At 40.4% G+C, this 17,237-nt stretch overlaps 2 protein-coding genes across 2 annotated transcripts in view; one reads left to right on the top strand and one right to left on the bottom strand.

Moving 5' to 3' along the window:
* ATXN7 (ataxin 7) overlaps nucleotides 1-6,449 on the bottom strand; it is an 84,550-nt gene extending 78,101 nt beyond the window's left edge. Inside the window, exon 1 of the mRNA XM_083869613.1 lies at nucleotides 6,392-6,449. The gene's annotated coding sequence lies outside the window, so the exon portion shown is untranslated. The remainder of the gene's footprint in view (nucleotides 1-6,391) is intronic.
* Nucleotides 6,450-6,506: 57 nt separating this feature from the next.
* THOC7 (THO complex subunit 7) lies at nucleotides 6,507-14,913 on the top strand. Its single transcript, XM_083869615.1, has 8 exons — nucleotides 6,507-6,627; nucleotides 6,935-7,052; nucleotides 7,941-8,068; nucleotides 8,440-8,526; nucleotides 9,513-9,570; nucleotides 12,571-12,637; nucleotides 12,746-12,815; nucleotides 14,035-14,913. Exons 1-8 carry the CDS (start codon nucleotides 6,609-6,611, stop codon nucleotides 14,100-14,102), a joined length of 615 nt encoding a protein of 204 aa, XP_083725741.1. The 5' UTR covers nucleotides 6,507-6,608; the 3' UTR covers nucleotides 14,103-14,913.
* Nucleotides 14,914-17,237: the final 2,324 nt, after the last annotated feature.

Here is a 17,237-nt window from a genome sequence, read left to right as displayed (position 1 = left end):
TTTAAGAAAACACCAACAAATACTAAAGAATTTGGCCCCCACACCTTCATGGAAACATGACCCAATGGCCTCAGCCAGACCAGCCTTCTCTTTTGCTACAACCAGTTTGAGCCACAACCTGGATCTGCCCCTTCTGGATCTGACAGTCTCTGCTGAAAATGCCCAGTTACCCTCTCACCACATTTCTCTTGAAATATTTGCTTAAACCATCTGTTTAGACAGCAGCTGAAGCAAGAGTTTAGAAGCTACATTGGCACACCAGAAAAAGAAAGTGAAGAGAGTATGCCATCTTCCTAAGGCCACAAATTCACTCTGGGGGTTTACACTGTTTCTTTCCAGTCCTTTTTGGTAGGCCATCAGTGGTCAGAAATAAACTTCAGTGTTTTCACAGGATCATGGAATCATAGAACCACAGAATATTATGAGCTGGAAGAAACCCACCAGGATCATTGAACCCCAACTCCTGGGCCTGATTAGGACACCCCAACAATCTCCTCTGTGCCTGAGAGTGTTATCCAAACACTCCTTGAGCTCTGGCAGCTTTGGGGCCATGACCATTCCCTGGGGAGCCTGTTCCAGTGCCCAACCAGTGCCACCCCTACTACATTCAACATTTTACAAATGAAAACCTGAGCAGACATCACCCAAGCATGTACTCATGCCTCCAATTACTTCTATTTCTCTGCTCAGGCCTGTACCTTAGAAACTAGAAATGAGAACATGTGTCAGTGTATCACGTTTAACGGGAACAGTAAATTGTAGTTGTGTTTGAACATTACCCACTGATAGAGTTTCTCTATAACAAGAAAAAAAACCATAAAATAATACAAAGCAAAATAGAAACCCAATTTAAAGCAAGAAACAGATGTTTATCAATAGACTTGATACTCTTTCTCCATCTCCTGAGACAGAAACCTTTCTTTCAACATTTCTCCACAATGCGGCCAAGCTCAAAGCTTTGTAAAATTTCTTCTTTTACAGTTCGGGACTGCTTTAAAAAAAAAAAAAAAAAAAAAAAAAAAAATTTAACCAACCAAATTTTTTTTAACTTCGAAAAGCTGACTCAGAAGCTGCGCAATAGCTCTGATTCAGCTTTCTTAGCTGAGTCAAAGCATGTGGCCACGTGGTTCAGAAAACACCGCTCTGAAGTCGGGCAAGAGCTGCTTTCCAAAGGAGGAAATGCCTCTTTTCCCTCGTAATCGTTGCGCAAAATTACCTCGGTAGCACTAACAGTTATTTATTTAAACTTGATATAAGTAAATATGACATTCGCAGCTCTCGTATTGTTCGTCCAATGTTTCAAACAACAGTTAAATAAAAACACTTACAATTTGGAGCAATGCCAGCAAAGACAAATTCTTCTAAGTCAGTGGTAAAACCTCATTAAACATCCACCTCTTCCTCTGAAAACCCTGGCACCACGCTGATCCCTACCACAGCCATGAACTGAAAGACTGAGGAAGGAAAACCCAAAAATATGCTCTTTTTCCTTAGTAAAATAAAATAAACTCACCCTGAAAACATCCTGCCAACAAATTAGGAGAATGCTAGATAAGTGACTATTCCTGTCAAAAAACCCCTCCAAAATAATAAATGTCTGCTTTCTTAAAAAACACATGAAACAGACCTACAGAACAGCATGAAATGCCACCCTAAAATTACCTGAGTCACTTTAAATCACAGAATGCAGACATCATGTGGGATCCCCGAGCCTTTGCACAGGCAGCTGAAGTCTACAGTGTTAATGATTTTTTAGATTTAAATTCTAACCACCTAATCTGTCTCGCAGCAGCTTCATGACACAGAGTTTCTCAAGACACTCAAGATTTTCTTGCAAAGTGGGAATCTACCAAGTCTTTGGGGACAGGTATCATGAGCCACCGTATCACTCCTGTTAATTCCACTCCTCAAACAGATCCCCTTTTGGCACATACACAGGGCACACTTTCCTTTGCATCCCTGCACCTGAAGGCTCTGCCTTCTACACTCAATACCTACAACTTCCAGTACCAAGAAATTTCAAGCTGAGTTTGACAGGCTTTAATAGATTAGTCACAGATCATCCTAAAATGTACAATAATTGATCCTCAAGCTTCATAAATATTCAGTAGGAGGCGGATATGGAATTTGGAAAGCTGTTACATAATTCCTGTGAAGACAGCTGAAAGAGGACAATATCAGAATGCCACCTGAGTAATTGAGATCAACTAAGACACAAGCCCTTACTTAGGAAAAAAAATATTTCAAAGAACCATGTAGCAGTATTTTTTTAGGGCTAAGATAAGCTTTTCTCTCTTCAGGAGAAAAGTAGTAGCAATAAAATGTCTTTCTAATGTACAAAATATTTCAGGACTAATACTTTGCACAGTGCTTCTGTCAAAACTTCTGGAATTTTACAGGTTTCTTTCAGTTACAAAATAAAAAAAAATAACAAATAAAACCAATTCTGTAGACCACAACTTGTAGTTACACTATTATCTGACAGGACCCTGGTTTTTAAAGTATGGGATTAACAGTACATTTAATCAATCTTGGTAACACAGGCAGTAGACAGCAAAATTGATTACTGTTCAGAAAATAAAATGTTGCATTTTTAAATTATTGGTATTATCACTACAGTCACAACAAGTATTTTCACCCTCCCTTCTCTCGTTCTGCTTTAACTCTGTGAAAACGAGCTGGCTCTGCAGAAACACAAGGGTCCATGTCAGGAAAGCTTTTTACAAGGCTAAGAACCACTCACTTTACTTTTTATACCTCAATCACTGGGTTGAAAAACTCCAGGCTTATCTGCCAAGAGTGACTATTTTAATATCTGCAGAATTACACAGCCAGTGTCTTAGAATTTTTACAGAACGAGATGACAAGCTCTTGGAACACTGATGCTAATTTTCAGTAAATGCTGAGGCTACAGAAGACTGCAAAGAAAATAAACCACTAACATAATTTAAAATGAGAAAAGCAGCCTGATAGGTTAGCTTGGTGTCAGTCTTGCACAAAATCCTGGTATATAATCAACAGAAAAATAAAGGATGGTGGTAAAAAGTAATGCTAAACATAGGCTTACAGAAAATAGGTCTCGCTAAATAAATTTGGTATGGCTTTCTGACAAGAATATAGGTTGGACTGGATAAAAATACCCTGCAGTTTCTGACCTACTATACTTAGATCTCTGTAAAATTTAGTTCTACACAGAAGTCTGATTTAGAAATTAGTCAACATGAAGAAAACCTGGAATCTAAAACCATCTCATAAATTATTAGGGAGGTTAAAGAAAAATATTTTAAATCCACCTTGTCAATAGTTAAAGCTGTTTTCTTAGCTCTTAAAAATCATAGCTCATTATAGCCTGGAATACTATAAAAAGCTTCTTCCCCTTTAACTTTTTGTGTGGTTGGGAAAAAAAAAAATTGTATATACACACAGTTAAAGAAAAAGGGAGGAGGTATAAAGTCACTTGAAACCTTTACTCTCATAGATTGTTTTTCAGGAAAGAAAACTTCAGCATTAACAGATTTCCTCAATTAAAAAAATATAAAAATCAGTGCACTTAAAAGCCATATAAGATACTTATAAAAAATCAAAGCCAGTTCCAAACACGTATAACATCTTGCAGTACTGAACTCACCTAGGTTACATTTCTTGCATCCAGAGTCACCTGGAAACATTAAAGAGGATTATTTAACACTTTTGACAAGGACAGATGTGCAGCAAATTATTATGTATAAGCTGCTCCAGGGTCTTACCATATGGCACACATAAAAGAATTCAAGGAAAGAGGGAAAACTGCATGACATTTTAGCTTGGCTGAAAGCACACACAGGTACTTATTCCAAAAGAGCTGGAACAGAGTCAGGTGCTATCCCCTGTGTAAGACTTTTTTTTTTCCTATTGTCTGAATCTCCACTACTGAGGCTTCAGGGAAGGTCCAGTGCTACTCAGTGTTTCTGCTGATCAGTTGAAGGATTACATAAAAGACTGCAGCTGATGGAATCTGCACAGAATACCCAAGGTGGTGAAGGACAAATAAAAACAAGTAAGTCAGTCCTGTTCCAAAGATCTACATCACACATCACACTAAATTAATGGCAAAGACATGGCTGTACACAGCCCATGCAACACCCTCCAGAGCAGAGAAACAAGGGTTGTTTCACACTTACAAGATAAGGAATTCCACTTGGAAATGGAACAAAGCAAAACAAAAAATCTTAAGACACAGTGAATTCTCAAACACATAAAGAAACCCAGCAAGCAGGAACTGCCCTCTCAAGCAAAAACATCTCATGGATATTTAATATGTCAAAATAGAGCAGGAGAGAGAACAGGCACTTGCATCAATACCTAGCCTTAGTGAGATTCTTGATGATGTATTTACCAAGTTCTACTTCCATTCTAAAGGAGAAAAGTTAATGAACATTGATGATGCCTGAAAGCCGTGTCTTAAAAAGAAAAAATAATGGCTTTGTTCTCAAAATTGTTCTTATGAGCCTAAGACCCAGAAGAAAAAAATTCATAGAAGCTCATAATTAGTAACACATATGAAGAATGGCACAAAAGTAATTAAATACTATTAACTAGTCATATGTACTGCTGTATTCTAAATTAATTACTCAAGGACTATCTATTAGTCATTGTGAAGAACTTAATAAGACTATCTGACCAAGAGTGGAATGATGAACAAAAAGTGAGAAAAGATTGTATTGGACTAAATGACAGAAAATCACACAGAAGTTCTGAGATGATTAAATAAATGATTGTGGATTTTCACCTACAACAGTCTTCAGTTCTGACCAACTTTTCTCGGTGAGAAAAACCAAAAGGGCTCAGAAAATGGAAAGAGCTCAGAGAGAGGTGTAAGAAAAATATTAAGTCTTGATTAAACTGGATGTTTCAAGATGCTTAAGACTTCCAAAAGGAAGTAAGTGGATAAAGAGAGAAAGGCAGTAACTGTACAAAATTTGCATAGAGAAGTGCAGTTAGGTCTTCTTCTCACCCTTTGGCAAAATACTAGGCTGTACCATAGTGATCAAAGCCTCAAGGAAAACAAAGTCTTAAGTGAAGCCAACTAAATGGCAACATGATCAGAGTTCATAAAAGTGAGCACTTTTAATAACGTTTACATAGTTCATTGAATGCATGGCCCAGTCTTTGGCCCAGACCTGGGTAACTGGATAGATGGTTAGGCTTTCATATATAATTACATCACCAATCACATAAGAGTACACAAAAACTTCAAGAACAGCAGCCACTTATTCAAATTTCCTATACTGGAAACGCTTTATTCTTAAAATTCTGGGGAATTTTAAGGACAACTCCCAGTAATGTTTTCCTGATAACACCTTCCAAAGGCCCTGATCAGTCGCCTCTTGAAGACAAAGCACTGACTTAAAACAATCTACAAATCTGTAAAGAGCTGTTAAATGCCTCTATCCAGAACAAAAAAGCGCCTCTCGATCACAGGAACTAACAGATCACATAGAGCACGTTCTCACCGCGATTTTCCCCACCACCCTAGAACTGTCAATGGATAGCGCTAAGCACAACAAGATCACAAGCCACTTAACTGTCCAAACCAAAATAAAGAGGGAATAGAAAGGTGTGAGGCTCTGGCAACGCCTCAGGTACATTGATATACATTACAGTAACGTTATCAGCACTGTCCGAGCATCCAAGCCCATGACCAAAATGACACCTTAATATTTCTTTACTTCAGATACCTCTAACCACTTTTTCCCACACCAGCTAAGTTTGCCGGGACAGGAAAAAACAACTATTGTTCCTATCTGCTGATCATAGTCAGACTCGCCAGGAAGCATCAGAATTATGATTTTTTTTGCACAGCCCAGGCCCTGTTGCTTGTCCTCCCAGCACGGAGTGAGGATGGAGCCCAGGGGCGGCCAGGGCGGGCCAGCCCAGCCCCTGACACCTGTGCCATGGGCTCATCCTCCCCATCCTCACCGGGGAAAGGCACCGAGGAGCCAGCGCTCCCTCTCCCTCCGGCCACAGGGGCCGGACAGCCGCCACAGGGCATCCCACCACCCTCATCCACGGCACCGAGCACCGTGACCGGACCATCCACCTGCTCCCCGCTCATCGCCACCACGGCGGCACCGTCCGCCTGCCCCCTTATTGCCATCACCACCGCCACTGTAGGTGAGACGAGGCCGTGCGGGAGCCCCGTGCGGGCAGTGGGGACCCCCGAGGGCGCGGGTGGCTGAGGGCAGCCCGGGGAGCACGGCCCGGTGCCGGCGGCCTCGATGGCGCGGCACCATGTGCCGGGGGCATGGCGGGGCGGCCGGGCGGGGGGCGGCGGGGCCGCTGCGGGCGGCGGGGGCGGGGAGGTGGAGCCTGGCTGCGGGACCGCCGCTTCCCTCCCCCGTCGGGCGCTCACCTGGCGGGGCCGCCCCTCGCCAGGGGGCCGGTTCCACGCGGGGCGCGGGGCTCGCCCGTCCGCCCGCCCTCCCCGGGCCGCGCGTCCGCCGCCCGCCGGCTCAGGCCCCAGCAGCCGCCGCCTCCCCCTCCATGGCCGCCGCTCTCGCCGGCTGCATTGTGGGAAGCTGACCTCACTCGCTGCTGCCGCCGCCCCGCCGGCTCCGGCACTCGCCGCCATGGGGGCCGTGACCGACGGTGAGACCTCCCTCCCTCCCTCTCGCCGTCCTCTCCTCGTTCCCCCCGCCCCGCGCCGCGACCCCCGCCGGGGCTCTCCCCGCCCTGCGGTCCGGGCAGCGCCTGCCCGCGGCCCCCGCGCCCTCCCCGGGGCCGCTCACCCCGCGGCCGGGCCTCCATCGCGGCCCTCCCTGCGCCCCCGGGCCCCGCGGCTCAGCGGGTCCTCCGGCTCCGGGAATGTCTGCCTGGAGCGCCGGGAGAGCCCCGCGGCCGGGGCCGGGAGGCGGCTGCCATGGCTGAGGGCCTGACCGGGGTTTTCCCCCCTCAGATGAAGTTATCCGCAAGCGACTGCTGATCGATGGCGATGGAGCTGGCGATGACAGGCGGATCAATTTGCTGGTGAAGAGTTTCATTAAGTGGTGTAATTCCGGATCTCAGGAGGAAGGGTATTTCTTGTTTTTTGCCTTTTTTTTTTTTTTTTTTTTTTTTTTTTTTTTTTTTTTTGAGTCTTGGAACTGCTTAGCTTGATTCTCAGTGGAAAGCGGGGCTCGGTCCATTTGGAAGAGATCCGTGTTAAAACGCGCACAGCTGCTTTTCTCTGGCTCTGTGGTGTTTCCAGGACAAGCCGAGGACTGTGCTGGCAGAGGAGGGCTGCGGACGGGTCAGGAATCACTGAAATCCAGTGCCCGCAGGATCCCTGTGCCTGCTGCGGGATCCAGCCGCGAGTTCCCGCTCCAATAACAGGATCATGACTCGGATATTTTAGTTGGCAGTTCTGCGTTTGTTCTGTTAGGGAAGGGAAATGCTGCTGGTATTCTGCTGCTGTCGTTGTTGTGGGTTTTGGTTGTTTTTTTTTTTTTTTTTTTTTTTTTTTTTTTTTTTTTTTTTTTTTTTTTTGGTTTTGTTTTGTTTTTAAAGAATGAATTAGTAAGGTACCAGTGACAGCCTTCTTTGGGTCTCTGTTGGTGATGCTGTAAATTCCCAGAGGACGCGATATTATGAGTGTGTACACAGAGAAGCACTGCACTATTAAAATACTGCTTCGGTGGCCACAGAGCCAACCCGAGCTGGGAAATTTATAAGCCCCGGGTCAAACTACTCACTGCTTTAACACCCACTTTATACTGATAAGGACATGATGGTGGAATTAATGTGTGCAGTGTTTCTAACTGCACTTCCAAAAAAATTATACACTGAATCTTTGGAGTCTTTTCTTTATTGAATAATTGTTATTTAGCTGTCCCTTATGCTACATGAAGTTTTGTTTTCTTGCTCTGTAAAGTTAAGAACCGTTTTTATGCTGCTTGGGAGTAAAAAATCTTGTCTGTTTTCAGATACAGCCAGTACCAACGAATGCTGAGTACTTTATCACAGTGTGAATTTTCAATGGGGAAAACTCTTCTGGTGTATGACATGAACCTGAGAGAGATGGAAAATTATGAAAAAATCTATAAGGATATAGGTAAACATGAGAAAATATTACTAGTTTCTGTTTGATAGTTTCTCTTACAAATAAACTTAGGCCAGTTCTGGTGAACGTAATATATACATCTGATGAGTGGTTTGGAGGTTTTTTTGGGTTTGGTTTTTTCCCAACTGGATAGCACTCATATATGTGCTATAAGCCTCTTGTAATTATATAGAATACGTAAACAAGAGCTTTTTTAACCTATTGAAGTGTATATAGTTTTTAAATTGATGGAGCTAACAAGCCACCATGTTCACAAACAGCTCTTTTATAGTTTAGCAGAATAGCTTATTTACATGTATTCTTTGAATTCAATGTAACTCTATACCGTTCTTTTTTTTTTTTCCTTTTTTTTTTTTTTTCAGAAAATAGTATAGCTGCAGCCCATGAGAAAATATCTGAATGCAAAAAGCAAATCCTGCAAGCAAAAAGGATTCGAAAAAATCGCCAGGGTAAGGTGCCATATCTGTATTTACAGTGGTGGGCGTCATTGTTTTGTTATCTTTTAGAATACATTGTATTGAAAATAGAATCTAAATTTTTGAAAGTGCAAGGCCTCATGATTACTATATCAGCCTGGTGGGTTCTACTCACTACAGAAAGTTTTGGGTGGATGACACAGGCAGGATTGAACCAAATCTCAATGACGTGCAACATCAGGAAAACTTAAAACAGTGTCTTTTCTGAACACCTGTTTTAAGAGGTTTACTTCTTCCCTACTTTTAAAATTGTATACTCATAATTCATTGAAACATAAAACAGTCTAAAAGATGAGCAATTGAGAAGAAGCAAAAAAATTGTTTTTTCACGATAAATGAAATGCCAAAAAGAAATTTTAGAAATATAACATGAAAGGTTTTAAATACAACTGTTTGATTAATGCTGTGGATAATTTTGAACTCAACTGGAAATTAAAATAACCGTAACCAGTAGGAATATGGAGCTCTTACATCTTCACAAACATAGGTCTGAAGTGTTTGCTTTTTAAAATGTTCTATCCAGTCTGCAGCACAAATTTTTCCAGGTGAATGAGGTAGTTGGCATATGTATGGTCCTACTATCAGGAAGTGGCTGGGTTAGTTGTCTGTATAACCATAACATTGTTCTTAATGTGTAATTGGTTTTTTTAAAAAAACCCTAAAAATTAAAAAAATCCATTCATCATTTTATACTTTTTTTTCTAAAATTCTTTAATGTTCATGTGTAACATTAACACCATTCTCTGTATGTATACATTTGATTGTATCTAAACCCAATGTTTATGAATCAGACACAAAAGACTAAGTGTGCAGCAATGCAGAGCTATCTTAAGGTGTTTTGAGAAACATTAAAACAGTTTTTCAAGGAAAAAGAATTTGCCATTCTGTGGTACCTGAGTTTGGGTTCTTGAATCTGTATTTTCAGAAGTATTTAGATTAACTATTTAAATGTCTTTCAGAATATGATGCATTGGCCAAAGTCATACAGCATCACCCAGACAGACATGAAACACTGAAGTAAGTATAAAACTACATTAAATTATAATAGAGCAGTAAACTAGAAGTCACCAGGCTAGACATTTCCTTGATTTCAGTTTGACTTTTCCTCACATTTGTATAATTCCTTTGACACAACAAAAACTTTGTGTTTCTGTGGCCTTATGAGCTTTCATTTATCTCCAATCTCTATGGGTCAGAAGTGTTGCTAATTGTTCTGTAGTTGAAATTTTTTGCACTGTTAAGGTGAATAAATGAACTGAGATGTAAATGCACATCTGATGTCAGTTTACCTATGGGTTGCTCAGAAAAGGGAGATGGTGGGAAGTCCTTTGCCTTGCACCAGCCAGATTCAGTAGTCACTCAAAATGCTTAACAAACAAGCAAGTAAGGTGGAAGGAGAGAAGGCAGAAGAAAGCTCCTGCTAGGGTTTTCTGTTTTCCTTCTGGTCGCTGTTCCTGCATGCCTGGTTATAAATGGCTGTGCTGTGCAGCACAAATAACCTGCCCTGGCACGCAGGTCAGACCTACCTGTTGTCCAACTTGTCTGGCATGTAACTCACACTGCTGCTTGTCACATTCTGGGTTTGCATCACTATCTGTGCTTTTGGGGCAGTTGTGGGGAGGTTAACTTTATTGAGCCATAGAAACATTCCAGGATTTATTGCATCTATGAGTTTGTTGTTCTTAAACTGATTAAAGATGCAGTGTGGGATTACTGTTCCCATTTAAGTGCAGCTGTGCACTTATCCTGTTCCCACTTTCAGTAAAATTGCTAAGGGAGGCTGTCTTTTCATATTCCAAAGCCTTTCATAGCAAATGGAAGTGTTTTGGTTATTGTATTACTCTAATAATAGCATTTTTAATAGCTCTAAACCACTGACAATGTTTTACACATTTCTTTCTTGTATGTTGTTTTTCTGTGCCTTGATTTCATTACCCGAACTTTGATTATTACAGGCAAGGCTCATGAGGCTTGACTACTTCTTACTTCATTAGTCAGCATGTGATATTTATTAAGTGAGGCTTTAATAAAGAAATGCAGTCAATTAAGAATAGAAACAACTAGATGAGAGAAGTTGTGACTGTCCCACCTCTGGAAGTGTTCAAGGCCAGTTTGGGTGGGTCTCTGAGCAGTCTGATCTAGAGAAAGATGTCCCTCCTCATGGCAGGGGATTGGAACGAGATGATTTTTACGGTCCCTTCCAACCCAAACTGTTCTATAATTCTGTGATAGATGATACTGTTTCATTGTCATCTTAGAGGATGCTGGGTTGTTTGGGTTTGGAATGATTATTCTAATTTTGCTTAACACATCCAAGCCTAAGTTTCTTAAGCAAAGCTAGAAAGAGTGGTAAATTATAACTGGTAAGAAAGCAATCTGTAGGAAAGTATACAGAAAATGATACAATGATCCAAAGGCCACCTTTGATTCAGAATAGAGGATGCCTCACTAACAATGTCACACTTTTCATGGAACTCTTAATCACTAAAAACACTTGAGAAAACTTCTTGTGAGAAGAAACAGAAAGGGCTTATTGCAAGAGTTACATTTATAGCTTTTGCAGGTTACGTGGCACAAAAGGACAAAGTTTAGAAAAATACTTTCTTTATGCTTTGAAGAGTCTGTTTCTTGGAACAACGAGTCATAGAGCACAAAAGGAGCTGTTAACAGCTTAGTCACAAGTAGTGCACAGGAGCCAATTAAGGAAGTGATAGGAGCTGAAGTACTAAACAACAGTGCCCACAGTGTAATTAGATGTAGTATCAGAAGAACTGTTCAGAGGACCAAAAAATGAGTCTTAGAAAAGTAGATATGAAAGTAAGAAGGCTAAGCAAAGATTCTCTGGAATTTAAAATAAAAGGAGTAAAATTCCAGATGTGGCTTGGATGTTTCTAGAAAAAAAGTCTGTCCTGTCTCAGTCTGCTTACACCTGACAGCACAGTGCAAACAGCAAGATTTGGCCAAATGGAAGTTTTTCAGAAACTAGAAGTCAACTGGTTCCAAAATCAGTGTGTGAGCCTATAAGCTGTTAGCCTGCTTCCATCAAAGAAAGGGGTAATGTCACACACAACTCTCTCAGAGATTCCCATTGAGGTACCAAGCAAGCTGGCTCAAAAAAAGACACCCTCAGGTAGCAGTAAAAGAGGCCTTTTTCCATCCACAGTGAGGTACTTAGAACTGGAGGGCCTTGTGTTGTTCCCTAGCCAGACTAGTTGCAGCAACTGTCAATGGCTTCAGGAAAGAAAGGTTGATTTCCTTGCTAACCACTCTATGACTCTCTCTGCTAATTAATCAGGGATGATCAGCCTCAATCCACCTTTAAAGGAGCAGTTTGCTCTCATTGCATGGTGCATAAACTATGATAGGCATTAGAAGTGGAAGGACCAAATGAGGTTTGGCTGTAAGAGTTGGTACTCCATCCTCATTTGAAAGGTGTATTGTGGTACCTGCTATTCTTAGCCTCAAAAAGGATTGTGGGGGTCCATGGTGAGTTGAAGTGAGAGCAGAAAGTCCTTTCCCCAGAGGGTGGGCAGGCACTGAACAGACTCCCCAGGGAAGTGGTCACAGCACCAATCCTGACAGAGTTCAAGGAGCATTTGGACAATGCTCTCAGGCACAGGACGTGACTCTTGGGGTATCCTGTGCAGGGCCAGGAATTGGAGTTGATGTTCCTTGTGGGTCTGTTCTGGCTCAGGATATTCTAAGACTATGAATCTGCTTCTTTAACTTGTAGGGTCAAGTAAATCACATGTTGTGTCAGGACTGAATTGTTACAAATGCCCAGGGTACAACTGTATTCCAGCTTGGAGGCCTAATTTTTTGTAAAGGTCCTGAAATTACAAGTCTAGAACATAATAGTGTAACAATTACATGAAGTGTTCCTGCATCTAAATAATTTCACTTGTTTTGTTTACATAAACAATTTATTTTATAGTTCTTTCTCCTCTACTTAGAGCAAATCTGTTTTGTAAGAAATTTACAGAATTTTTTAAGAACACTCTGACAATCTCTTTTCAGGCAGCTAGAAGCTTTGGGAAAGGAACTGCAAAATCTTTCTCACATTAAAGAAAATGTTGAAGATAAGGTAGGTTTTTCTTAGAGATGGTTATATAATAATTTTTGTAGAGTCTGCTGTGTGTTGTTTGGCTGTATTTGCTCTCTGTTTCCTACAACATGTATTATATCATTCCAGTTGGAGCTGAGAAGGAAGCAGTTCCATGTTCTCCTGAGCACCATCCATGAACTTCAGCAAACCCTGGAGAGTAAGTGCTGCTCTTTGGTAATAGGTATAACTGGGTTAGGTTTTAGCAGATCAAAAAGAATGACAGCTTCCAGCAGGGGGGATAGCTCTGTGCAATTGAGGTTGGTGACCTCTTGCATTGGCAGAATTTTTTCCCTAGTAGTAGTCCAGAGCCTGAGATTGCTCTGGTTTTCTTCTACAAGCTACCCACTGTGCTGTTTCCTGACTAGCTTCAGGTTAATTTGTAGGCAGCATAATTCTTTCAAATGTGAGGTTGGAGAATAGCAATTTAAAGTTTTTTTGGGTTCTTCTTTTAGCAGAAAATATTTCTTAAAGAAAAATATTCTTCTGCTTATTTCTGAATTTAATTTTATAATTCCTATTTCAGTAATTTTGAACATGTCAGTGCTATCATGGTATCATTTGAGCCTTTACTAAAAAGAAATTGAAATACAAGGAAGGTAAATGACAACCTACTCAGACTGTGAATCTCTGATAGAGCAGAGACTAAAACTGGTGTCAGACACAAGAGCTAAATTCAGGAATTAGTCGTACTCATCTCTTGTGATACAAATACTTAATATTTTCAAATCAGCACTAACTTTCCGTGCTCTAATATGGGTAATATTGTTTTAAATATTATTTGCTGTGTATTTGCCATGTCTTTCAAAGACAGAACAATTGGTACAGCCTCTGAGCATGACCTGATTAAATGCAGAGATGGCTGTAAGAACAGACTTTCATTCTCTAAGGCCGTCTAGATCTCCTTAAGTGGAATGAACTGTTAATCCTAGGTGCACTTTAGCAGAAGGTTATTGTTATTATGTGTTACTAACACTTGCTTAAGTATTAGTCTTGAAAATGCATTTTCATATGAACATAGAGATTACCTTTCAGGATTTTGTGAAGGAGGTAGCAGTTCAGTGCAAAGCACACCTTCAGTATAAAATAAATAAACCATTAGTAGGCAAAGAGAAAGAAGGGATTAGAAGCAATCTGGTACCATTTGCTTCAGTTGATACTATAGAATTTACCCATATTTGCAGTAACAGCTGTTAGAAATAACATTCTTAAAAACTTTGAAGGGTTTTTATTTGTTTGAACATAGCATTTTATAGAATGAGATACTCAAATATATATTTGAGGCAATCAAAATAAAATACCTAAGTGGGACAAATTTCTTCAATATAGTCTGTATATATGACCAAGCACGTTTGACTAACAGTAATATTGAATTTTAGATGATGAAAAACTTTCAGAAGCTGAGGAATCCCAAGAAACTCAGATGGAAGCAGAGGCCAAGCAGTAGATGGCATATGAAGACTGACAGTACTACTTAAGAAAGTCCAAGTATCTTCATTTTTTGTTGAAATCGACAGTAAGAGAGATGAAGCTGGCAATAGTTTTCTACAGCTTCTGTGAACTTTTATACAAAAATACGTGTTTTGCATATGCTTCAGGGGAAAACAGTTGCAGATGTTTGCAGACAGGCAATCAATGTTAATCCACAAACTTTGTAATTTGTGATAAATATACTTTGTTTCACAAAGGATGAAGCTTTTACACTGTACTTGAGAACTAAGGTGTTTGCAAAACTTTGCCAATTAAAGGTGTTTTCACAGATTTTCCTATTTTTAGTAGGGAATGAGCCTTACAATAAGGGCTCCTTTTCTTACATGACATCAGACTGAGGGCAGTGCATCTTTTCATGAGTCCCAGCTTCCATACCCTGTTCTAGATGGGACCAAAATCTGAACTAAGTAGGCTCTTAGTTTTTCACAGGGGCTGCCATTTTAGAACTCACTGTGACTAGACTAGAATTTGCTAGTTTAACATAAAATAAATTACTTCTGTAGAATTAAAACCCAAAAATGACACTATACTAGCTTTAATTTTTTCTTCAAAGCAAAGCAGAGAACTGCAGTGATCCAAGCCTTACTCTGCCGTGTTTGTTGTACCACATCAATGGTCACATTTTGAAATGGCATGTTTTAAACTTCAGTTTAAAAGCTTTGTTCTTGAAGAACCAGGAATCTAATCCCAATACCGTTTATAATCTGCTTCTGGATTTTATCTGTCAATTGACTACTATCAAAATACATCATAATTTCTGAAACAGATGGTGGAGCCCTTCTTGTTTCGTGATGAAAAACTGAAGCAGTAGAGCAATAATCATGATGTTAAAGAATCAGAGATACTTTAGTTATTAGTAGGCCAAGCAGAATCTGTCCATACACCTGGATCATCCTGATGTCTGAGCAATCTGTTGGGAAGTAGGAAAAGTTTCAACCTTCCCCAAAAGAGAACGGAACATGCTCTAAGCTTTTGTAATGCAGGGAGGAAGGAACAAAAGGCAGTAGTAGGTCATGTTCTAAAAACACTCATTAAGTGAAGCCTTTCAGTGGTTTGGATGAAGGAAAACATTTTGGATCTCACTCAGACTGTACCATAAGCATATGTGGTTCAAGGGAAATAATGTTACACAGATTAGAGTTGCTGTCTCACTAGGTGACAGCTGAGGGGGATTTCCATGATTGAGACTTGAGACATTTATAACCTAGATGCTCTAATTCCCACTCTCAGTGGCTGTGGATCTGTGTGGATTGGGCTTAACAGACGTATCTGAGCTTGTTTTGCTCACATTCCAAGTTTGCTAAAGGCAAGCCAGCTGCATAAAAAGTCACACAACTTCAGTAGCACAGTGCAGCCCTGTACTAATAAGCTGTCAAAAGTCTTCTAGTTCACAGCTGGTCAGCTCAGAATACAGGGAAGCTCAGGTTTGTCTGATGGAGCCTGTACAGACATGCAGTGCTTCTCATGCACTACAAATTTGGCAGGTTGAGGGGTGGCTGAGCAAACAACAGGCATTTAATAGGAGAACTACACCATCAAAAAGTATTAAGTGTACAGGGATTTTCCCCTCCTATCAACAGGGAATGGTAAAATATTTTGTAAACAGCTACACAAAATTATTGCCAAATCAAGGAGGAGTCACTGTCATGAATGTATGAATTATGAAGATCATAAGGGACAAGGACTCAAGGACAATTTTAAAGTATATTAATTGTTTTGTTGTTGTTGTTGTTTTTGTGTTGTTTTTTTTTTTTTTTTTTCTTGAAATGGCCTCCATGAACTATCTGGAGTGTATTTTGGTGCAGAGGAGGACAATATTCACCAGGTAAAAACAGTCTCTGTAAGAGTGAAAATGTCAAAATTTTCCAGTTTTACAAAATTCTTTGGAAATTACTTGGATCAGTCAAGTATCTTACCTCAGAACTTGCACTGCTCTGACCAGAAATGTGCCAACACCTAAGTCCATCCCTCTGGTAAGGAATATTTACAGAGAAGTAAGCTGTACACAAGAGAAGCAATACAAATGCATGTCAAAGGAATATATTCTAGTTCAAATTGCAGTGATGCAATCTTGAAAAGGAATTACTGCCCTAGAAAATCAAGTTGCCCTAGTGCAATGTGGCAGCAAGAAAGTGATGTCACCAGGCCAATCAAAGAAAAAAGTAACATCAATTCATTGCAAAGCACAGCTTCAGTGGGACACCCAAAATATTTACTCCTATTTTTTTCAATATCTATACATCTAATCTCTTGAACATTAGATTTTTACCAAAAAAGAAACAAAACCAAATGGAATTCATATACCTGGCAGTATTTAGCCTGCTTTAATACTGATACTCAGGTTCCAGCTTTGAATCTGCCCTGCATATGCTGGAAATTAATATCTGCATGTCCTTTAATCTTCTGTTCCAGAAGTTTTCCATGTGTCATGTTTGCAAGGCACACATGATGGTGGCTGTTACATTCCTCTCTAGAAAACTCTTCTGTCATGCTGGTTACCTGCATTGACTCTAAATATACATGTATGAAAACCTAGTACATAATTTAGAATCTCAACAACCACACTATTTTAAAAAGCTGTTTCCTGAATTTTTGATTTGCCTTGACCCCATCTAAGCTGAAAGATTATTATATGCCTAAACGGTCCATCTCAGTGCCCTTGTCATGTGGATGCAAAAATACAAGCAGGAAGAGAGTTGCTGAAGTGATAAACTGACATTTTCAATGCCAGGACTTGTTTTTCTGTCCTGTCCAAATGAAAGCAGCAGAGGGAGAGTAGAACATTGGACAGAATTGGTAACTTGGGCAGGATTTGTTAAGACAGATTTAGCAAGCTTCATGAAGGGATGGAAGAAGGAGGAGAAAGAATGTCACCGTGGCACACTGTCAAATGATGGGATATCTCTGAAACCATGTTAATTTGAAGAAAGCTGCTGCCAGCAAAGAAAATTGGAAAAAAAAAATCCCAAAGATTTATGAGCTAGAAATTATGAGTTATTTGAGATGCTTGTAAGTTTCTCAGATGTCACAGCTGGCTTGTACCATGCTTTCCCTCCTTTACTTGAGGCTCAGGTGGGTTTCCTTTTCATAT

This window comes from Zosterops lateralis (assembly GCF_965231275.1).
Source record: "Zosterops lateralis genome assembly, chromosome: 11".
Lineage (NCBI taxonomy): Eukaryota > Metazoa > Chordata > Aves > Passeriformes > Zosteropidae > Zosterops > Zosterops lateralis.
The sequence above is the reverse complement of the archived record's forward strand: the minus strand, read 5'-3'. Positions and strand labels throughout refer to the sequence as shown.

Coding starts and splice junctions, on each gene's coding strand:
- THOC7 (XM_083869615.1), top strand. Junction 7,053..7,940: donor TCCGGATCTCAGGAGGAAGG/GTATTTCTTGTT, acceptor GTCTGTTTTCAG/ATACAGCCAGTACCAACGAA. Junction 8,069..8,439: donor AAAAATCTATAAGGATATAG/GTAAACATGAGA, acceptor TTTTTTTTTCAG/AAAATAGTATAGCTGCAGCC.